The 24611-nt window shown below is 36.8% G+C and overlaps 1 protein-coding gene across 3 annotated transcripts in view; it reads right to left on the minus strand.

Moving 5' to 3' along the window:
* Nucleotides 1-10652: 10652 nt before the first annotated feature.
* si:ch211-266o15.1 (zinc finger MYM-type protein 4) overlaps nucleotides 10653-24611 on the minus strand; it is a 37540-nt gene continuing 23581 nt past the window's right edge. For all 3 annotated transcript variants that reach the window (XM_048190671.1, XM_048190670.1, XM_048190672.1), the window contains 13 exons: nucleotides 24466-24582; nucleotides 24324-24367; nucleotides 23447-23594; nucleotides 23225-23355; nucleotides 23011-23143; nucleotides 22704-22895; nucleotides 21509-21603; nucleotides 16604-16748; nucleotides 16282-16433; nucleotides 14089-14203; nucleotides 12720-12974; nucleotides 12480-12603; nucleotides 10653-11201 (listed from right to left, as the gene is read on the minus strand). In XM_048190671.1, the coding sequence (XP_048046628.1) occupies nucleotides 10991-11201; nucleotides 12480-12603; nucleotides 12720-12974; nucleotides 14089-14203; nucleotides 16282-16433; nucleotides 16604-16748; nucleotides 21509-21603; nucleotides 22704-22895; nucleotides 23011-23143; nucleotides 23225-23355; nucleotides 23447-23594; nucleotides 24324-24367; nucleotides 24466-24582 (1862 nt within the window). In that variant the 3' untranslated portion in view covers nucleotides 10653-10990. The remainder of the gene's footprint in view (nucleotides 11202-12479; nucleotides 12604-12719; nucleotides 12975-14088; nucleotides 14204-16281; nucleotides 16434-16603; nucleotides 16749-21508; nucleotides 21604-22703; nucleotides 22896-23010; nucleotides 23144-23224; nucleotides 23356-23446; nucleotides 23595-24323; nucleotides 24368-24465; nucleotides 24583-24611) is intronic.

A 24611-nucleotide genomic window follows, 5' to 3' on the forward strand; every position in this document is an offset into this window, starting at 1 on the left:
TTTTTTTTAGGTTGACTTCCCCTTTTATTGATTGGAAAAAGCAGCTCTAATATTAACTCCTCCAGTAAACCTTTACAATAAGTCTCATTTGTTAGTTCACCCAAAAATGAAAATTCTGTCATTTATTACTCACCCTCATGTCGTTCCACACCCGTAAGACCTTCGTTAATCTTCGGAACACAAATTAAGATATTTTTGTTGAAATCCGATGGCTCCATGAGGCCTTCATAGCCAGCAATGACATTTCCTCTCTCAAGATCCATTAATGTACTAAAAACATATTTAAATCGGTTCATGTGAGTACAGTGGTTCAATATTAATATTATAAAGCGACGAGAATATTTTTGGTGTGCCAAAAAAACAAAATAACGACTTATTTAGTGATAGCCGATTTCAAAACACTGCTTCAGGAAGCATCGGAGCACAAATGAATCAGTGTGTCGAATCAGCTGTTCGGAGCGCCAAAATCACATGATTTCAGCAGTTCGGCGGTTTGACACACGATTCGAATCTTGATAAGATACACTGATTCATAACTCTCCGAATCTTCCTGAAGCAGTGTTTTGAAATCGGCCATCACTAAATAAGTCGTTATTTTGTTTTTTTGGCGCACCAAAAATATTCTCGTCGCTTTATAATATTAATATTGACCCATCGGATTTCAACAAAAATATCTCAATTTGCGTTCTGAAGATTAACGAAGGTCTTAGGGGTGTGGAACGTCATGAGGGTGAGTAATAAATGACATTATTTTCATTTTTGGGTGAACTAACCCTTTAACATTAGTTAATATATTAATTAACATGAACTAACAATGAGCAATACATTTGTTACTGTATTAATTAATCTTTGTTAATATTAGTTAAAACAAATCCAGCTGTTCATTGTTTGTTCTTGTCAGTTCACAGTGCACAATAAATACAACATTTGATTTTAATAATGTATTAGTAAATGCTGAAATTAACATTAAGATTAATAAATGCTGTAGAAGTATTGTTCATTCTTAGTTATTGTTAAAGTAGTTAACTAATGTTAACAAATAAAACCTTATTGTTAAAGGGTTAGTTCACCCAAAAATGAAAATTCTGTCATGAATTACTTATCCTCATATCGTTCCACACCCGTAAGACCTTTGTTCATCTTCGGAACACAAATGAAGATATTTTTGATGAAATCCGATGGCTCAGTGAGGCCTGCATTGACAGTAATTTCCCTTTTCAATGCCCAGAAAGCTACTATAACATATTTAAAACAGTTCATGTGAACACAGTGGTTCAACCTTAATATTATAAAGCGACAAGAAACACTGCTTCATGTTTTTTATCAAAAATATCTTAATTTGTGTTCTGAAGATTAACGAAGGTTTTACGAGTGGAACAACATGAGGGTGAGTAATTAATGACAGAATTTTCATTTTCATTTTTGGGTGAACTTACCCTTTAAGTGTTACCACTCCTCCTTTTGTGTTCCACAGAATCAAGAAAGTCGTATTAAGAATTACATTTTTGGGATAACTATTCCTTTAAAATGACTTTTGGCATTAAGGCCAAATATGTCATGTCAAATCTCTTAACATTTCAAACTCTCCATATAATTCGCTTTTAACGCTTTCTGAGTCTTTTCTGTCCAAATTTAAGTCCGCATACACTGCTTTTGTACCTAGAATGCATTTAAAATAAAATCTTTTAGCACCCAGTGCACTTTCATTTACATGTTACATAAGAAGCACCTCTTGATCTTTTGCCTTCAGCAACCAATGATTACATCCCTCCTACCTTTTCTATCTCAGACTCACACACCACACACAAATATATCACTGCATACCAAGGGCAAAAAAAATTCCTAAAAAGATTTCGTATATATATTTATTTTAATGTGTTTCAATGATAATGTGAGAACGACATGTGATTCTTTCATCCTAAGCATTTTATCTGACCTGAACAATTCCTTGGCGTTGGTATGTTGCTAACCTGCAGATAGTCTTTCAGTCTTCAATACATTGACCAGAAAGAATACAGCAAATGTCCTAATGTATGATTCACTCACTCTGTGCTGCTCCTCCTACACATGTGCCCTGGCTTCGGCTCAAATGCACACAGCAAACAATCCATCCCACTCAAAAGCGCAAACCAGCACACACACACTTTTAGAAATACCACCATAGACTCATACACATTCAGCTATATTCCTTCTCCACTGCAAATAATGATGTTTTAGATTCGGAGTTGTAACTTTAATGTAAGGAAATAATATTAAATTAGAGTAAATGTCAATGGTCACATAACTGCTGTTATTGTAATTTTTGATCATTTATGACCATCTTCATTTCAGATATTTCCAGATATTAATAATTATTAATAAATGATTACAATTATATATGCAACCAGCATTTATTAATAAACATAGAATAGGCTTGGCCTTGGTGGACTTGATCTGCTACGCTGATGCTGGATGAGTGAGGATACATCTAAAATGCACATGAAAACAGTGAACTGAATTAAGGCTGCTGCAAGGAAACATAGGGACAACCCCCCGAGCAGATCTAGGCAGGTGGTGCTGGGGAAGGTGGAGGGCAAGCAAAATCCCATGGCGCACTGCAATGAACTGATCCGATTCGAAGTCAGGAATAAATAGGTTATGTAGATAGAACAAAGTGAACCAATGGCTTTTTAACTGCTCGGAAGAGTTTCGTGACTTAACTATATATATATATATATATATATATATATATATATATATATATATATATATATATATATATATATATACAGTACAGTCCAAAAGTTTGGAACCACTAAGATTTTTAATGTTTTTAAAAGAAGTTTCGTCTGCTCACCAAGGCTACATTTATTTAATTAAAAATACAGTAAAAACAGTAATATTGTGAAATATTATTACAATTTAAAATAACTGTTTTCTATTTGAATATATTTCACAAAGTAATTTATTCCTGTGATGGCAAAGCTGAATTTTCAGCATCATTACTCCAGTCTCCAGTGTCACATGATCCTTCAGAAATCATTCTAATATGCTGATCTGCTGCTCAAGAAACATTTAATGTGTACAATTGTACAAAATATTTGTGTACAATATTTTTTTTTCAGGATTATTTGATGAATAGAAAGTTCAAAAGAACAGTGTTTATCTGAAATCTAATCTTTTGTAACATTATAAATGTCTTTACTGCTTTTGATTGATTTAATGCATCCTTGCTGAATAAAAGTATTCATTTCTTTAATTTCTTTTCAAAAAAATAAAAATAAAAATTCTTACTGACCCCAAACTTTTGAACGGTAGTGTATAATGTTACAGAAGCTTTGTATTTCAGATAAATGCTGTTCTTTTGAACTTTCTATTCATCAAGAAATCCTGAAAAAAAAAAAAGTACACAACTGTTTTCAACATTGAAAATAATCATAAATGTTTCTTGAGCAGCAAATCAGCATATTAGAATGATCATGTGACACTGAAGACTGGAGTAACGATGCTGAAAATTCAGCTTTGCATCACAGGAATAAATTACTTTGTCAAATATATTTAAATAGTACACAGTTATTTTAAATTGTAATTATATTTCACAATATTACTGTTTTTTACTGTATTTTAAATTAAATAAATGTAGCCTTGGTGAGCAGACGAAACTTCTTTTAAAAACATTAAAAATCTTAGTGGTTCCAAACTTTTGGACTGTACTGTATATATATATATATATATATATATATATATATATATACTAGAGTAATTGCTGCTGAAAATTCAGCTTTGTCAGTAAATTACATTTAAAAATGTGTTAAAATAGAAAACAGCTATTTTAAATTGTAATAATATTTCACAATATGTTTTACTGTATTTTTTATCTAATAAATGCAGCTGTGGTGTGTATAAGAGACTAATTATGCTCACCAAAAAACATTCAACATTCAAAACATTCTTACCGACTCCAAATCTTTGAATGGTAGTAAATAAATTATTTAATATATAACATACATTATATAAAAAAATATATAATTTGGTCCAGTGACCACAGTGAAAGAACACTTTTATGTCCGAGAATGCTTTTCAGTTGTAAGGCCCAAATCTTCAAAATGAAATCAAACAACATGAAGCGGCTTATACAAGTTTTCAAGCAGCTTACACCTACTTTTCTGTTCTTGCCCATTTTGTTGTTGTGTAACTGTTGATTTCCTCTTTGCGTCATTCCAATTCTACATCCTGTGGGGACAATTTAATTAAAATATTATGGCTATATAGCATAGTAGCATACTATTAGCATACTTTTCCTGCCATATAAAAGATACAGGCAGAAATAGTAAGTCTAAGAATAATATGAAACCATTCCACATTCTGCCTAACTCTGACCTGAACTGAAAGAGAGACTGTTCTTAAATTATGATTTTGCCTAACCTTGCTAAAAGGTCTTAAAACCATTTTATGTCTTTCATAGAAACACATGATAGAGATATCAAGGTGCTGGGAATGCATGTCATGTGTTGCTGCAGGATATTCTGTCAAAGCCAAAAGATTTAGGTTGGACCCAGAAACAACTGTGACATTGTTGATGCATACTATGCATAAAAGATGGAACACAACGAGTGTAATGTAGGTTACTGAGGAACAACGATGGGTGGCAGCAAAATCCCATGCACACGACCCACTTATGCATTATCTTGGCACACAATGCATTCAGTTTGGCCTCATTCACATTGAACTAATTAATTTAACTAAAAATAGCACATTTGGCCTCTACAACATCACCAGAATTTTAGGCTCCTTCACTCTGATCCCAAATAATTCACATGAGAAATCATATATATATATAGGCCATGAGACAGATGGTGCAATGGAAAGGAGGCTGGAGGGTGGTGGCCTAAGAAGGCTATCCAACAGCATGCTACATAAACAGCTAAGAATAAAAAGAAATTAAGTGAAGAAATGAAGACTTAGATCCTTCACATTTCATTTATTGACAACCCAGGCAGAATGCATTTCCTTTGCAATGAGTTAAAAGGTGAAACAACTCTCCCTGCTGAATTTAAACTTTATAAACTGAGCTAAGTACACACATTTTACTGCATATTAAGCATTATTTGTGCTATAAACTGTGCTCCTTTATTGATGAGGTCAAAATTTCTACATCAGCCTATTTGCCATTCAGGACTTTCACAGTCAGTTTTTAAAAATGATCCCAGTAACATAAAACATTAATTATTGTTATACAGAGCACACAGCATATAGTGTATCTATTATTGACGTAACATTAATGTGCAATAGATTTGAAGCTCCTATGCTTGATCTCTGATAGTCATATTGCATCCACGATCACCTATTAATAGCCAAACCTATCAGGTAACAAATACTTACTGGTTAACATAACATTGAAATCAATAACAACTCAATAAACCCATAAAGCTGTCCACCATGACATAAACTTTAAAACAGAAATGCAGCTTAAAAGAGAGACTTAAACTGTGCTTCAACAAAATTGCTATCAAGAACACATCCAGATTTTATTGTGAATACTGGTAGATGTTGGAGTCACAACTTTGAAATAATATATACATCATTAAATAATGAGAAAGAGTGAAAAACCAAAATTAAAATTCCTGTTTATGATGTTTAGCATTAGAATTATTAAATGGGCTCTAACACAATAGGTTTGCCAGTGCAGTAATAAGAGTTAGGATACAGACTTCACCTCAGTGTGTGCTTCTGCCCCCTGTGTATACTGTGAGGACACCTCTTCCAGCTCCTGTACAACAATAGCAGCCAACTCCCCACGCTGGCAGGAAATCTGCTGAGCTTGGTTGCCATAGAGCAGTTTGTCTGCATCCGATTGGTCCTCGCCGAACAGCTCCTGCAGCACCCCCTGCTCTAGCTCCTCCCAGTAGTCCCACGCAGGCTTGGAAGAGTTTGGCTCGGTTTCAGAATCAGTCAGATCTGAGTCCCAATCGCTATCTCCTCCCACCGCAGAGGCCAGAACAAAGTCTGCCTTAGAACCGCTGTCCTCTGATTCAGAATCTTTTGAGTCACCATATACTGAATGTCCCTCTGTAACCAGCAGGTGGCAGTCAGGAGCAGCCAGGTAAACAAAACTATCTGTAGAGAGGAAGTCACATTCATCAGGGTAACGGCAAGGTTTGGCAAAGGGAGTAGGAGGCAATGGCTCCTCCAGTGCAGGTTTGGTCACACTTTCCTGGGGTGGGGGCAGCACTGATACTGCCAGGTAGACAAAACTGTCTGTGGCAACAAATGGATCAGTGTCGCTCTTGACTAATAAAGTTTCTTTAGCCTCATGTTTGGATGGGGAAAGTGGTAAAGGTACATCAGTCTTTGTTGTGTTCACAGTGTTATGAATCTCTTGGGATAGAGATCCTTTGTTAACAGGTTTCAAGCGTGCTTGTATTTCTGTAGCTTTGGTTGTGATCTCTTTACAAAATGCTTGCCTGCCTAGCTCTACGCTATTAGCTCTCAGTCCAGAGGGATTTTTTTTGTTGAAAGATGCCAATTTGTTTGCTTTTGGAATTGAAGAGTATGCCCCAATATTTCCGACATTGTCTTCCCCTTGAATAAGTGATGTAATACTTCCAAGATCTGACATAGGTCTGTCATTATCAGAAGTGATGTCCTCTCTACTCGTTTGACTGGGGTTTGACATGTAGACGCCACTTGAATCCGAGTCTAGTGTCAGGTGAGAATCTGGCGATTCACTATTGTCATATTTGTTACCCATTTGGGCGTCAATGGTGGCAAGATCTAAACTGGTTGGGATCTTTGCATGAGCAAGTTTATGGCTCCCTGGCTGAGTAACAATAATATTACTTTTACCTTCACATCTTTGTAAATTGTACTGAAATACTGGTTCGTCATCATCTTGGCTTTCCAAAACCTCTCGGTTCATTTTCTCAATCTCCAACATATCTTCAGCACCCAGTTCTGAGCTTGTACCTGATGGAGCTTGTGAGCCACCAAACCCCGATGGAGGATGTAAAAGAGGCCAGCGCCTTAGAGAGCCAACATTTTGCAAATCTTCATTCCATGTCTCATCCCAAAGTGAATTAACCATCTCCAACACAGCCTCCCAGTTTTCTTCCTCACATTCAGGAGTGATATTTTCATCAATGCCTGGCTCAGTGCTCTCCTGTATCAGCACCATTTTACTCTCTTCTTCTAAAGCTTCCTCAATCACACTCTCATTTTTGGATGCTTCAGCTTTACGTTCTTCTTGCTCTCGCAAGATCTTCCATTCTTGAAGTGAGCAATCCTTCAAATCTCTTGTCAATGTAGACTTGCCAAGCTGTCCATCCACATTTCCCTGGTGCTCGGGGAACGGTGAAAGACGGGGAATGGTCTTTTTATCTGAGACACTTCGCATTAGCAGAGAGGGTAATGGGGGAAGAATTGGGAGGTTGTGAACAGCACCACCTTGTCTTACCGTTCTCCTCCTTCCAATCAGTCGGCGTGGCCAGGTGGACTCCATCGGAGTGGGGGAGACCGCAGGTCTTTTTGACGTTTGGGAGCGCAGAAGGGGTGTAGTGTCTGTTTCAGGTTCTGGGGTGGCTGGCAGCAGTTCTTTCTCAGGCTCGGTATTCTGGGGTTTAAAAGTCAGAAACAAAGTATCTTTTGCCATACACCCATCATTCCTTATACCTTGGCCAATCTCAAGTTTGTCTTGTTCCTCTTGGCCACACATTAGGGCACTGACTGATAATTCTGACAGAGGTGGTCTTGATGAAGATGGTTGGGCAGGTAAAGACTGCCTGTTGAACTGCTGATGGTAGGGCAAGGGAGAGGGAGAGAAGAACACAGAAGGTGTATGCGTACCAGTGGAGAAAGGGGATCCAGAGAAGGGTGAAATCTGTGGGGAGGTGATGCTGTTTGGAAAGAAGGCAACTCCTGGGTTTAAGTAGGTCTTTTCTCCTGGAGAGATTTCAAATGTTTCTTGGAACTTTGGAGGAGAAAGAACCTTCCAGGAGTGACGGCAGAGGTTGTCCTTCTTTCCACTATCCTGGTGATGATGCCGTTTGTTCATAGATCCGCTTGGAGCTGAACTGCAGGATACACTGGGGGATGCCGACCTTACAAACCCTCTTGGTGACTTGCTTAGTTCATCATTTGCTAGTTTCAGAGAATCAAATATGAACCTTTCGTCCAGTTTTCTGCCACTGCTGACTAGCACAGAAGACCTTGTGTCAAACATGTCTCCACCTGCTCCCAGGGAACCATTACTGGAGAAGTCAGTTTCTCTGCCCCTTCTCGAACCCAGAGTGCTGTGTGCCGAACCATGGTCGATCTGTTCATTGATGCACATTGTGTCATAAATGGAGCGTTGAGGTATGTACCCATCTTCATTGTAGCCCTCCCTGTCATCACCTTTTTTCGAACAACAAGGGCTCTGCCGTAAGCAGCCAGGACGACTTAATGGCTTTCCCATTGTGTCACTTCTTGACGATGGCCTTCTACACAACCCCCAGTACAATCCTCCAGAAGTCTATCATGTGACACTGCCAGTGCATATGTACCAGATCTTCTCAGCAGTTACTGGAGGCAGAAAAAACTGAAAAAAACTTACTGGTCTTCTGGTGAAATGGCTTCAGTACCTCCACTGGAAATAAAGATTAAAAAAAATAAAACATGCCTTTAACATGCCATTCCCTTGAATGTATAGCTTGATAGCAACATCGAATGGGAAGGAAGCAACTTTGTGAGTCAGTACGCTCTACATATCCATGTAAACATAGTAGCTTTTCGTTTGTAAACTTACAACGAAGCTGTGTCTGTCTATCCCCTTGGTTTAGTTAGATATAAGCAGTTCGGTTCCAAATTTAGAGCTCCAAATCTCCTGAGGCAGCATCTTTACACTTCAAAAATGCACAGTTTTAGAGCAAAAACTCACTTCTTTTCCTCATTCAAATGTGACATAACACTTCTCCATGGTCTCTTTCCAATGCCTCTCTTCATGTTGTTAATCACTGACGTAACTAACAATCATAGCATCGCAGGATGACAGATGGACTGTCCAAGTCCCTTGTGCGCCGGTGGTCCAGGTGTGAAAAGTGTCCAGGAATCCAGTCTGTATTCCAGCATTATCTCGCAGCTCTCAGAGTCTTGTCCTTCGTCACACAGAAACACAGTTGGTTTGATAAATAGCCTCTTATATCAACACCAACGGCAGCTCTCTCTCTCTCTCCCTCCTCTCTCTTACTGCCTCACTATCACTCTCTCAGCTCCCTCCCCTGAGTTTTGAGGCAGCTTCAGGGCTTTAGCACTTATCAGGAGCTTAGGACTTTTTTTTGCTTCACTCATTTCATTTCCTTTCAGTCACTTTTATCTCAATTTGTTTTGACCTCTAATAAGATGGCTTAGATTTTCATCAGACGTTATCTTCATTTGCCAATATCCTTGTCTTATCTGTGTGTAAATAAAAACCTCATCTAAATTAAACATTTAGCACATTACGCCAATAGCATGGGTTTTAAAAAAGCAAAGTTTGACATTGTTTTTTGAATTTTTCAAATGGCAATCCAGTCATGCACTGCCAGATTGTCTGTCTTTGTTGTACTTCTCTCTCCCACACACTCTCCTCTCATTCTCGAACCCTCTCGAATCACACCTCATCTGCCCGGAGCACGCCCACACACTCTTTTTGAACAGGCAATATAAACGTGATCTGTCCCTGAGATACATCTTTCTGTCCGTCATACCCAAAAAAACAATTGGTAGGAGATGTAGTGATCACACAAACAGCATTTCCCCTTTACAACTGTAGATACAATAGTTCAGCTGCTTCACTTGTATATTGTTCCCCTTACATTAGCCTGGCAATGCTAAAAGTCAGTGCAGGCTAAATTAAAGGTCCCGACGTGGGACGTGCTGGTTAAGTTAGAGAATAATTCCATTACTGAAGGCTGATGCACGTATTTAAGTGCTTTTCGTATCTGCGTTGCATGATTCTCAAAAGCAGCAGCACATTCAGAATCCAGTGTGAAGCACATGCAACAGCTCTTGTCTCTGTTACCATGGTAGCGAATGACAATTGGCTTTACATCGTAGGCTGGCGCTGAATCTATCTGTGCAAATATCAGCATAATCATGTGGCTAAACATTTCTTATTTGATTCCCCATTGTTGCTCTGTCAAGGTCCTGTCACTTGAACTAACAAAGCAGGACTGCCCTCTATTGACTGAGACATGACACTTTGACTCCATGAATGCATCGCTCTCAAATGTTGCGTTAACATCTTTTCTAGAAGCAAGACATCTAAAATATCTATTTCTTGAAGACCCACTGAAATCATAATTAGCATTGAGGTCGTCTGTACCTGTGTCTGTAGTCTAGAGAAAATTATTTTCAGCAGATGCGCAGATGCACTTTTTTGCATCTTGCACACATGGGAATATACAAATTTCTGTCCATTAAAATGCTCTCAGTATGAGATTTATAGCTTTACTGTTACATAAATCTGTAGCATCGCCAATAGTTGCTCAATTCACCAGTTCTCAAGGGAAACAAAATGACTTCTGGTTGCTTTGTGGCTGTGAAACATTTTTCACTATGAATGTTCCTTTACATGTCAATACGTGTACAAAGTAGCAAATGTCCCGAAAACATGTTAAGATCAATGCCAACAAATCTTACCAGAAGTAAGCCAGTCATTCATCTGAGAATTCATATATATTTTCAAAGGTTACCAACAATGACATGATGAATGTTTAAACTTAAAAAGCTTTCACTAAATAATACTAAATACTGAGAAACAATATCTACTGTGACTAAAACCAAACAATTCCCTCCAAATTTCATTGTAACCGTCTAACATTCATGATAGAATAGATGACTTAAGGAATGTCTGTTGAGCTTGTGCACAATTTCATTTCTGTTTTCATCCCATTCCCGTCTGAATAAAAGTAATACGTAGATGACATTAAATGTCTCATGATGGTTTTTTTTTAGTTCATTTTCAAAGCAAGGTCTCAAAGTTTGTATGCTCTAATTAAGAGCTCTCTTCATCTGACGAGTCCAGGTACTTTTGCTGATGCTTAGAGTCCAGATGAATGTCCCGTATAGCTAGGATACGTGTGAGCATGCTCTCCATCATGGTGCTGTCCAATGGCTGGGCTGAGTACCACACAGGGCTGCTGGGGTGGCACGAGGCCTCGGGCTGCAGGTAGAAAAGATCTGGACGCTGCTTCACAGAGTTTGAGCTGTGGATATAAAATAGAATGAACGTTATAAAGAATGTCTCTTTAGTAAAAGAACCAGAAAAAGACTTCTTCTCCAAGCAAAAGCAATTTGAATGAAGCTCATTTTGTGTGCAGAACTCAAGCTGCATCATTCAAGTATCTGCATAATTGTAATTCAAAATTCAGTCTCAAAAACATACTCAAGATTGTAGGGAGTAATAAAATTCACGCATTTGAAATTTGAGTGAACTATGATGTCATTTTAATTCTTCTGTGAAACAAAATGAGATGTGAAATCTGCTCTTTTACATTCAACAAAAAATGTCGAGCTTTAAAAGGAGGAAAAAAGCAGTCATTATTATTATTATTATTAAAAGTTATTAAAGCAGTCCAAATTATATTCCTTCTGATGCTTTCCAATACCTTTATGAGATTAACATTTATGCTAATTTAGTGCTAAAGCTTTAATTTCTTGCATTTCTTGTAACTAGATGTCATGGAGTCCAACCTGAGCCATATTCAGCATGTATAATTTGAAAGCTTAAAGGATTCGTCCACTTTCAAATTAAATTTTCCTGATAATTTACTCACCCCCATGTCATCCAAGATGTCCATGTCTTTCTTTTTTTCAGTCGAAAATAAATGAAGGTTTTTGATTAAAACATTCCAGGATTATTCTCCTTATAGTGGACTTCAATGGTCTCCAAACGGTTGAAGGTCCAAATTACAGTTTCAGTGCAGCTTCAAAAGGCTTTAAATGATCCCAGATGATGAATAAGGGTCTTATCTAGCGAAACGATCGGTCATTTACGAAAAAAATAACTGTATATGCTTTATATAAACAGATGATCGTCTTGCACATTAAGAAAAAAAGACATGAACATCTTGGATGACAAGGGGGTGAGTAAATTATCAGCAAAATTTTATTTGAAAGTGAACTAATCCTTTAAGCAGTAGTGATATTTTAGTATTACTTTTATAATATTATAGTATTTATTAATACTATTTTTAGTTTTAATTTTATTTTGTTTAGTGATTTCAGTTTTAGCTGTGTTAAATTTTAGTACTTCAAGTTTTTTAATTTAAGTTTGTCATATAATATTTGTGTTTTCTTTCATTTCAGTTAACGAAAACCTATTTTTAATCATTTTAACCAACAAAAAAGTAGAATATTTCTCCTTTTCAGATCATCTATTTTTGCTGAATGGAAGACATGTACAGGGTTGGAATGACAAAGTGGTGACTGAATTATGACAATTTTCATTTTTGGGTGAACTATTCCTTTAAAATAACACTCACCATTTCGAGAGATAGAACTCGTAGAGTCTGACAGGACAGCGTAAGGGGTTCTCCACATTCTCGGGCATCTCCAAAAACTCCTCTTCCACCGTCTCTTCCTCTTTCCTCCTTTTAGCAGTCGGTGCTTGATGTTCAATAAACACAAGAAATATTATGAGTACAGATGGATGCTCACATGACTAGGAGCTCTGTAAACATTCAAACACAAAGTGGTCATTGCATCTTCAGCGCAGCCCTCACCTTTCTTGTCCTTCTCCTTTTCCTCTTCCTTGCTAGGTAGTTTGAACCGAAGATAGGAGGTCACGCCATTTTTGGTGGTCTTTGAGCAGTGGGAGACATTGGAGAATGCAACGCGTCGATGTTCTTCAACCGTTTTGAGGTTGAGCAGCTTGGCTCCAAAGAACAGCAGCGTGTTGAGCAGAACCATAGGAGATAGAGCGCCCAACTGCTTGCACTCCCAAAGGTACTCCTCCTCAACCCGTGAGTGTATATATCCTGTGGAAACATCATTATTATCCTTAAAAGCCTATTCACAACAAGAGTGGATTTTAATTCTTGTACCAGAGAAAAATTCTCCTAGTGAAGAAGAAACTTTTGTCATGTACACTACCGTTCAAAAGATTAATGTTTTTGCAAGAAGTCTTTTCTCCTCACTTAGGCTGCATTTATGTAATCAAAAATACAGTAAAAACAGTAATACTGAGAATTATTTTTACGGTTTAAAATAACTTTGCTACAGTCAAACCAAAATTTATTCAGACACCTTCAACATTTCACACATTATCACAGTTTATTCGCTCTAGTTTAGGTCAACCAATTACCAAGCAATGTTTAATTTTGTTCAGTCTGTGGTGTAAAAAGGTTGCATTAGCAATTAAAGAAAAACACTTTAGCAAAACATGGTCAGTTCAAAGTGTCTGAATAATTTTTGGTCACAAATTTATTATCAATTTTAATGGTAGTCCACTGTAGGAAGAATTTGGGGTATAATATGTCACAGTTTATTTTATTTTGCTATCCTAACTTACATAAATGAACTATAGTGTCCTGCACCCACTAGTAAAAAAATATCAAAAATTATATCTGATGTTTGAATCATTTTTGGTTTGACTGTATATTAATATGTTTCAAAATAATTCATTCCTTTGATGGCAAAGCTGAATTTTCAGCATCATTACTCCACCCTTCAGTCACATGATCCTTCAGAAATCATTTCTTCTTATTATCAATGTTAAAAATTATTGTGCTGCTTCATACTTTTTTTTCAGGATTCTTTGATGAATCATTTATTTGAAATAAAATGTTTTTGTATCATTATAAATGTCTTTATTGTCACTTTCAACCAATTAAATACATCCTTGCTGAAAAAGAATATTAATTAAAAAATCTTTTAAAAGTGGAAATGAACTGTTTTTTCAACATCTTTTTTTTTTTTTTTTTAAATGAAGCTTTAAAAAGTACAAATTTTATGTAGTCTCTAAATTAAAATGTCAAACTGCTAGCACAATAATAAAATTACAAAAATGCTTAATATTTTTTTTTTTGAAGTATAAAATAACATGACATTTTTCAGCAGGTGACAAAAAAGTGATTTGAAAAAGATATTTACCTCCAGGTGGTAATGTATTCCCCCAGTCCTTCAGCAGTGTGGTGATGTCAGTGATGAACTGACTATAGAGCGGATCCGTGAAGATATTCTCAAGACGCTCATTTTCAAGCAGGCACTAAGAATTGAGTGAAGACAGAATATGTGACTAAAATGCTTATTAAAAAATATATAATGTATAAAAAAAAGTGTTATTACATGCAATTACATTTAAAGGTGCTGGATTTAACCCTCAGGTCAAAAGTGTACAAAATGTTTTTTCCCAGTAAAATCAATGTAGCATATTTTTGTTCATTAATGTTATATTTCATAATTTGTACATTCAGGGAATGTTATGGTACTAAGTAATATTTATGCAATAAATATGTTCCATTTGTTTCCACAATTTTTTACAATACAATATTTTTTCAAATTGTTTACGTTTTTTTGTTTTTTTTTAAATATACCCCTTTATTGCTGTGTGCTTTTTCTGCATTGTGGTTGATTTGTTGATTGTACCCCCCCAAAATTCTTTGTATTTATTTATTTTTTTTAATAAACTGGGAGAAGTACAATGTGACTTTTTTTTAGGACCATTTAACCTTTAAATCATATCCACAATTTTGTTGTTGTTGTTAAAGGATTAGTCCACTTTTAAATAAACTTTTCCTGGTAATTTACTCACTCCCATGTCATCCAAGATGTCCATATCTTTCTTTCTTTAGTTGAAAATAAATTAAAGTTTTTGATGAAAACATTCCAGGATTATTCTCCTTATTGTAGACTTCAATGGGCACCAAACAATTGAAGGTCAAAATTAGTTTCACTGCAGCTTCTAACTGTTCAACATGATCCCAGATGAGAAATAAGGGTCTTGTCTAGTGAAACCATCACTCACTTTCTGAAAAAAAAAATTAAAATTATATAAGCTTTAACCTTAAATGCTCATCTTGAACTAGCTCTGAACACTGCCAGAATTCTAATCGAGGAGGAGAAGAAGAGAGCTAGCTCAAGATGAGCATTTCTGGTTAAAACTTATATAATTTTAATTTTTTTTCAGAAAATGAGCAATGGTTTCACTAGATAAGACCCTTATTTCTCATCTGGGATCGTGTTGAACAATTTGAAGCTGCAGTGAAACTAACTGCACCATCAACTGTTTGGTGCCCATTGAAGTCTACTATAAGGAGAAAAATCCTGGAATGTTTTCATCAAAACCTTTAGTTTCTTTTCGACTGAAGAAAGAAAGACATGGACAACTTGGATGACATGGGGGTGAGTAAATTATCAGGAAAAGTTTATTTAAAAGTGGACTAATCCTGTAAAGAGGACCTATAATGCCCCTTTTACAAGATGTAATATAAGTCTCTGGTGTCCCCAGAATGTGTCTGTGAAGTTTCAGCTTAAAATACACACAGATCATTTATAGCTTGCCCCTATTTGGGTGTGAGAAAAAACAGTTTCTGTGTGTCCCTTTAAATGCAAATGAGCTGCTGCTCCCGGCCCACTTTCCAGAAGAGGGCGGAGCTTTAACAGCTCACGCTTCGGTTGCTCAACAGCAACAAAGCTGGAGAATCTCACACAGCCAAAATGATGATTGTCATTTACAGTATTCAACCTTACATTGTTCAAACTGGAGTCGACACTGATGGAGAGACTCAGGAAGAAGTTACAACTTTTAGAATGCATCTGGACATTTCTGAATGGTTAGTGGATAAATGTATGTAGTTGCTGTGGAGTTGATTCAACTCATTGACTAGCATGTGCCGTCATGTTAATCTTTTGTGCAAATCCAGCATTAAATTGACCCTCGTTTGTGAAGCAGTCTGGCATAAAATGACAGCATGTCAACAACACTCTACTACAACAACTCTTCCTCTTCTCTGAAGCAGCCCAACACAGTCTCGCCCCATTTGTTGCATGTTCTCTGGGGCAGGGTTTATGTAAATTTTAGGGTTAGTGATGTCACTAACTCAGGGAGAAGCTTGTTGTAGTCCTTAAACAGAAAATTCTTTAAAAGAAAATATCTCCCTTTGCATTGAACTTTGAGTGTTGTAACTTTGCAAATGCTGATCAACCACCCCTTTAACATAGCAAATGCCATAAAAGTCTGATGATGTAAAATATTTTTAAAAATCTAGATATAAAATTTTTTGGTCAAAAGTGACCAGAGAGCACCAGAAAGATAAGGATGAATTATTCATTTTATTCTCAAACCTGCTGAATGCCCAGGCACAGGTAGTAGATGCTGTCGGGTTCATACGCATTGCCGTTCGGCCTGCGGACCTCCTTGATGAAACGACACAGACCGTAACTGAGATCTGCAGAAGTGCACTGCAACACATCCTGCTTCACAGTCATGGGGCCTTCTGAACAAGACACAGTGGGAGAAAAAAAAGTTGCTAAAACACATGGTGGGTCAGCGCAATGTCACACACCAACTGCGACGGTGACCTTTACTAATGACACATGCTGCGTGAGTCATGAGGCAGACGGAGAGGTAACGACTCCATGTTCTGACCCATATGTGCGAACTTACCGGACTCCTGGTCCTGTTCACTTTGTCCTGTTTTCATTTTCACCCAGCTGGCCCAAGCTTCGACTCCATACATTTGGTTAAGCTTTGAGCTGGACGTACTAAGCCAAACACTGCCTGATGTATCCGTTCCAGATCGCTTACGACCCTGAATAAGACACACAAACACTATTTTTAGTACTACACAAGAAAGAAAGAGGTCATTTTGAAAGGAAACTTACAAAGATCAAACCCAATAAAACACAACATCTGAAAATATGTTGTTAAACAGCTCTTTAGAATACCAACTAAAATAAGTTTAAATAAAAAAGTTGTGCTAAAGTGATTAAAATTATATTAAAAAAGTAATAAAAATGTCAACAAAATTGCTAAAATTTGATCACATTTAAATGAAAAGCTAATTAAAAATATGAACAGATACTATAAGAATATTTAAGTAATACTAAAATAACACTGGATCTACCCCTTTTTAAATAAAGACATTACATTGTACATAATTATATCTGATAAAGCTGCATGATTAATCCTTAAAAGATCCCAATCTTGATTCAAACACCCACACAGTCTTATTCCTAAATGACAATGATTTGGCAATGACTGTTAAGGCTTTGACAAGTATGATCACAAACAGTTTTTTCAAATACAGCATCATTATTTCTGTGTGACAATAGTTTGAATATAAACGTTGATGTCTACTGTAGCGATCAAAAGAGGAAATCACTGTTTGAAACTAACTTGCTTCAAATAAAGATTGTATCAATTACACCAGTAGGTGGTGACAAATTGGTCACTGAATCATTCATTCAAGAGATTTGTTCAAAAACATGGATTCATCCAGTAATGAAACAAGTGAAGTCTTTATGAGTCATTGAATCATTCATTAAACCAATATTTTTAATAGACTCCAGCAATTAAAATTTTGTCAGAACCTCTGGTAATTATTTTGTCTATTCAGAATCGTGATATTTTTTCTTAAATCACAATTCTCAATTTAAGAATCATGCAGCTCTAACAGCTGACTATCCATAGAAAAAGTATCTTGCATTGCAGATATTAAATTCTAACATTTTATTAATATTGTTTTAGTGTTCATCTTGTTGTTAGGGTGATTGCTTTCTATAGTTTTAGCTACAAGAAAAAACAGACTCTCAAATCAGTATTTCATCTCCATGTATTTACTTAATTGAAAGTAGTTGTGTAATAATCATGATAAATGTACAGTAAACCAGTCATTATCGAAAAATTAACCACTTCAGGGTGATACAAGACCCCTCTGTGGCCCCCAAATATAGTTGATTAATTTTCTTTTAATCAACCAAAAAGAAAAAAAAGAATGTTTTACCCATCAGAAACAAGAACTGATAACATAATATAAATGAAAGCTTATCATACTGAATTCTTACTAAATATGTAAATAACAATTACAGATCATATGTATTTTAGAATGAATAAATGAAAACAAATAATGATTCCTCAAGAGGTATAATACTGAAATAAATTCCTGAGTTTGCCTGACAAACATAAATAACATCCGATTCTTGTAAAGCAAGCACAGACACTTCCGAATGTGAAAGAAAAAAAGAAATTTTTTTTTTTTTTGACAGATGCCGCCACATTCATCTCCTTTTATGGCGACTTTCTTCAACTGCAGCAGCCTCCATGGCAACCACTCCATCATTATCATCATCTTCTCCTTCACTTTCAGCTTCTTCTGTCCCCATCTGGCCTGCATTCAGTCTCATTGTATTTGGCTGTGTGGCGTTATGTACAAAGTTCCTGATATCTTTTCTGCGTTTCAGCTTCACACTTTAAACAAGCTAGTCCGTCTTATATGCCAGGTTCCCTCCGGAGGGATATTGTGAACCTTCCTAACTGCCATCTGACAGCTTCACACTTCTCACTGCGACCATTTCTTTTCTTTCCAGTTAGAACAACAACATTCTTGAACATTTTTGGTAGTAATTTTAAAGTCTCCAATCTAGGGTTTTCAATACCAGTATATTCAATACCAGTATTTCCCCCTAGCATTGAGTGCTGTTGAGTGGATTCTTAAACACCTCTGATTGGCCATTGTGTTCACACACTCAACAGATATGTCTCTGATTGGCTACAATGATCAATGCATCAAAAACATGTAAATAGACATCTTTGATGCTCTTCACCAAGTGCTTATATCAAAGTTCCTTTCAAGGAAAGTCTGTTCACTCGGCGGCCATTTTTGCAATGCCCCGGGCAGCTATTTTCGGACGTCCCAGTCCTATTTATTTGAATGGGGGAATACTGAAATCTCGAAAACTGCTTGGCAAACTTGCAATGAAACAACATATATCAAATCAGCAACGAAATCTGACATGAACTGTCCCATAAATGGTGTTTCTTATGCTCAAATAGTGTTAAAAAAAAGCTTTCATATTTTTAAGGCTAGACGAGCCAATGCACACGTGCAGTCCTATTCGAGAGTCTTGGGGTTTCTATGGGAAGCTTCTAACTGCAGCTGCAGTGACGCAATAGCCGCGTTTCCACTACCGGGCCAAAGGCGGGCGTGCTAGTGCGTGCCAGGGCCGGTCGCGTTTCCACTGTCACTTCCGGGGCTTGATCGTGCCTCTTCGGTGCTTCCTCGGTGCCAAAGGCACGGGTTTTTCGGCCCGCCGAAAACCTTGGTCCAAAGCGGGCCAGCTGGGGCTTGAGGCATGGTCGAGGTGAAAGGTGGAGCTAATCGTAGTCAGGTGATGGTCTACACGCTGAAATGGGTTGGGTTGTGTGACGTTTGATCAAGGGAGGTGTGTTTAAGGGCGGTTTTTAGATCAGCGCTGCAGAGCTAGCGGACTGACAGTGGAAACGCAACTTGATTTTGGCCTCGGTGCCTAAGGTCTGTGGCCATAGGCCCAGCCCGGCACGTTGTTAACCCTGGCTCGCACTGGCCCGACAGTGGAAAAGCGGCTAATGACTACCAATCAGCGATTGGCTTTTTTACTTTGAAGGAGGGATGTATTCTGCCATATTGCGTGTTGCAGTTTCTCCCATTCATAACTAATAGGATTGAACCGTCTTTCTATATCTATACTCTTTGCTTACACAAATACACATGGGCGAGTTTGAAAGCAGGAGTCTATAAGCAGATATATTAGGTTTCTGCTTAAAGATCGTTGATCATAGTAGCCAATCACAGACATATCTGTTGAGTGCGAACACAATGGCCAATCAGGTGTTTAAGAATCCGCTCAACAGAGCTCAAAATGCTAGGGGGAAATGCTGGTATAGTCACATTTTTAAGGTTTCAATACTGACAACCCTATCTCAATTCCTCTCTAGTGCCACCTACACTTAAAATCTGCACTTTTAATTTACAGCATGGTCTAAATTTCCAGCTAGATTTTCCAAATTTGTTTTCTGAAAATAACCATTTCAAACTCCTCCTAAAGATAATAAAATCTTGAAATTTGGGACAGATTTGAAATATATCAAACCATTCATCTCAGTTGTTTCTTTCCTAATTTTTACTTGTGGTGTACCAAACCCAAAAAATAAGAATAAGAATATGACCAATTCTTTATAGATTAAGCTGAGCTCACACAGAAATTGGAGCTGGTATTTTAAGCTTTTAAAAATGAGTTTTATTTCTGTCATTAACCTAGTAAAGTTCTGTAATGAGCGAGTCTGCAGGGGATGATGGGACTATGGCATCTACAGGTTTAATTTCAGCACACGGCACATCTGAATAAGAATCATATAAAGGAATAGATCACTCACAAATGAAATGTTATTAGAGTTCATCTGTGTAATACAGAAAAAACAAATAATACAGCTTTAGAATTATATAAAGGTGAGTAAATGTCATTTATGGCAGAATTGTCATTTCTGGGTGAACTATCCTCTATAATTTAGTTTCATTTTGCTTCACAGCCAATTTTACTCATTTATTTTTCATAGCACATCCAAAACCAGAGCTGGATTCATATTTTCATCAGAGCTTTTGAATTTTTTTTTTTTTTTTTTTTTTTTTTAAATGGAAGCAAATATGGCATGAACAATACTGCTCATTTTCATGGATAATTGTGACATTTTATTAAATTCATTTAGCTAGGTGTACACTGACTCCTCTTACTGATAACATGTTCATTAAATGATCCACAACATTTCTTTTCCCAAATTTAATGGGAAACCAGCTTTTTTGTTCATGTCCAGAATCCACAAATTAGTCCAATTCTCAACAACAACAATTGCATTTGTTCATCTCCTTGTAAACTCAAATGGTTTATTGCACAAATGTCTTGCATAACCAAAGGTACATCTCTCATTTGATGTTTCTAGAACAATACAAAGCTGATAAAGGAACAGCAAAACAATCTTGTGATTTTCCATTGACAAGTGAAAAACATCAATACCTATATCTGCCATTCACAAATTGTTTTTAAAATGATCAAACTGCCAATGCAAAATGCTTTTGGAGCATTTAACAGTCCTACATCTTGACAATAAAAAAAAATAAAAAAATAAATACAGCCAAATTTTATGAAATGTTAAAAACTTTAAAAATTAAGCTTTCAGATAGAATAGTCTCTTCTGTAGTTAGAAAGCTGCCAATTTTAAATTAATCAACTTGTCATTTGGCATGAACTGAGTATTTACCAAACCATACACTTTCAAAACCAACTACTTATTGAAGTAGAAGAAACAAGACATTTAAATCCTCTAAACCTTTGGTGAACAATTCATTTTTTATTTTTACTTTGGACACACTTCAGTCTTTATCATGCATCTAAAAGTTGGGAAACAACCCACATCAACAGACTTCACACTTCAACCTTCCAAACTGCAAAAAGACTCTGGCTGATTCTCTGTTGTTTTGTCGCTTGTGACAAACGTCTCTTCAACAAGCCAGGAATCTGATTCATTCAGATTACATACCCTTTTTCTGGGAGGGTGGCTGTCTCTGCCCCTCTTACGTCTCTTCAGCGTCAATACCAGTCTGTTCTCTTTAGCTGATCCAGGGTCAATTGGTGCTGTGAAATGACATGTTACAATTTTGTGGGAATTTTACAAATTATAAAACAGAAAAGCTGTCAAAATCCGCAAAATGTGCAAGCAAGAAAAGTGTTTTAATGCAATAGTTTATTCAAAAATGTGTAATACTGTCATGTATTAGTCGTAGCAGGGACATTTTATGTGCTGCATCTAAAAAAAAAAAAATTCTCATTTTTCAATCGAAAAAGCTCAAAGCTCAAGAATAAAAGAGCATTCTATAAATGAAGGCTAAGTCCATAAAGTGCAGGAAAACTGAAAATTAAATTCTTATAATCAGTGTTGAGAAATATAGCCTGTTCTACTGCAAGTGAGATGAGCAAAAATAATTTTCTGTAGTTAAACGTGCCAACACGTTACTGATTTGTTAACTGGGGCTTCACGATTTATCGCGATTAAACCGCACGCGATTTGGCGAAGGCTGCGAGCTTTACGGTCTGTGATCAGTAGTAAATGCTTCTCCATTTGAAAGCCAGAGGGCGCTCGTGCACAGAAACTCCAAATATGCCCTGCCGCAGAAGAAGATAACACGCGTCATATCGCTGTAGCTGAATAAACAGAAGACTGAAATGCTTTGATTGATTAAACATGACTAATAAACACACGACTGCCTTATTCTGTGTAAGAAGCCACATCAACTCACAGAAGGACGCTCAACTGTCCTTATGAAGTGAGTTTGGAGTAAAACATGTTATTAAATATTGTCTTTTGCTGGACAAGATGTTAATAAATGCTTCTCATGTCTGGAAAGAAGTTTGATGCGTGTTGCTTTTTCAAATGCACATTATATGCTTTCAGATGGATTAGCATTTGGAGCCATACTTCATTGATAAATGAAAATAATAATAGCAGCCTTTGCGATTTCATAATGCACATGAACACAATAGCCAATCATAATGACTCAGCAGCACTCAAAGCGTCACATTTTTAAAATTTCAGTACCGACCTGGTATTGAAGTTGGTACTTTGACAACACTAACATGTTGGCACGTTTAATTACAGAAAGTAAGTAATTTAGATTCATTTCAACTATTTGAATCAATTAACAGGCCTAAAACTAATTTCTTAAATCTAAACTTACCACGAGGAAAATCATTTTCCAGATCTGGCTGTTCTGATGGCAAAGACACGGTAGGGGCAGCTATCGGCTCCTCTCGTTCTGTCGATGCCACCAGTGGCTTCACGTTGGCTCCAGGATCCTCAGCATCTGCCCAGCTGAAGGGTGTCGATCTGGCCTCTGACTCTAGATCTCCACTGTAAGTGCTGCCCTGGTCTGAGCAAGACATTAATCCCAAGACCATCAAATACTGAAGTATTTAAGGAGTTTGTTTGAATATAAAAGGTTTAGATAAGCAAACAGGTCCAATAGTAACAAAACGTGTATGCACCAAGTAACGCAGGCTTGTCTTTTCCTTTCTCCACCTCATCGTCTTCCACTGAGCTCTGAGCAGGCAGGCTACATTTAGTGTCTTTCTTTTCAGCAGTGTCTTGAAATCCAGGGATGACCATGGGAACAGGCACCTGGACATAAACAGCATGAAATTATAAAAGAGCTCTAAACTATAGCACAGAATAAATGATTCGACAATAAAGATGACATACCGGTAGAGGTAGCCCCAGTGGAAAAGGTGTGTACTGAGTGTATAGATGCATTGGCACTGGAATGTAGACAGGCATCGGAATGGGAACCGGCACTGGCACCAACCTCACAGTCTCTCCATTTTCGTCAATCACTGTGGACGGAGAAAGTGTTAACACAATAGTTAACACAATATTTCACAACGACTTCTAGCAGGGGTGATTGTGAAAGTGAGGAAGGCCAACCTGTTTCAGACATATTTGGAGGGACTGGAGGCTCTGGCTGACACTGGACGCCTTGCTCTTCAGTAATAGGTCTGCACATGAGAGCTTTGTTCTTTAACATTCGTCGATGTGGAATAGCAGCCACTGAAGCATCGGTTTGTGTACTGGCCTGTAAGAAAAACCATTACATTTAAGGGTTTAAAAATATCACATTTTGGAAGAAAAGATGCACATTTTGGAAATAACTCTGGTTTAATGAAACCAACATTTTAAATGCTGGTATTAATACCAGTGAAATTTCACAATTCTCAATGTTAATAGCAAAACTGAATTAACAACTAATACATTAAGTGTCTTATTTCTCATTAGTTACCTTAACTTTTACTGGAGTCGTTTACCTTTGATACTTCCATCTTTACATACACTACTGTTCAAAGTTTAGGGGCTGGTAAGATTTTATGATGTTTTTGAAGGAAGCCTCTTATGCTATTACTGAGACTGCATTTATTTGATCAAAAATACAGTAAAACAGCAATATTGAGAAATATTACAATTTGAGATAAATCTATTTAATAAGAATGTAAATTGTAAATAAAAATTGTAATAAATCTATTTTACTCCTGTGTTGTCAAAGCTGAATTTTCAGCATCATTACTCCAGTCTTCAGTGTCACATGATCCTTCAGAAATCATTCTAATATGCTGATTTGCTGCTTTCTTAATATTATCAATGTTGAAAACAGTTGTGCTGCTTAATATTTTTGTGGAAACCATCATAAATTTTTTTCAGGATTCTGTGATAAATACAAGTTCAAAGTAAAAAAAAAAAAAAATCTTGCATGCATTTAATATTTAATACAACACTTTGTAACACGATGTATGTGTGCATCACTACTTACTTCCCCAATGTTTTTTGAGCTGGCATTTGAGGTAGGTAGAGCTCCTGCAAAGAAAAGTAATTAAATTAAAACATAAATGGAATCAAACAGCAAAATCCTTTAATCTAAGGACATAAAACTGAAAAACATGACAACTGAATACCTGTGAGAGCAGTATTTCCAGGTAATGTGGAGGCCAGAGACACCACACCACCAATTACAGGCATGTCCTTAGACAAGGATAATGGAGCTTGGACTGTAGTGGTATTAGACACAGTACCTTCAACGATGAAGCAACAAGAGTTTTAA

The sequence above is a fragment of the Megalobrama amblycephala genome, linkage group LG5 (assembly GCF_018812025.1).
Source record: "Megalobrama amblycephala isolate DHTTF-2021 linkage group LG5, ASM1881202v1, whole genome shotgun sequence".
Lineage (NCBI taxonomy): Eukaryota > Metazoa > Chordata > Actinopteri > Cypriniformes > Xenocyprididae > Megalobrama > Megalobrama amblycephala.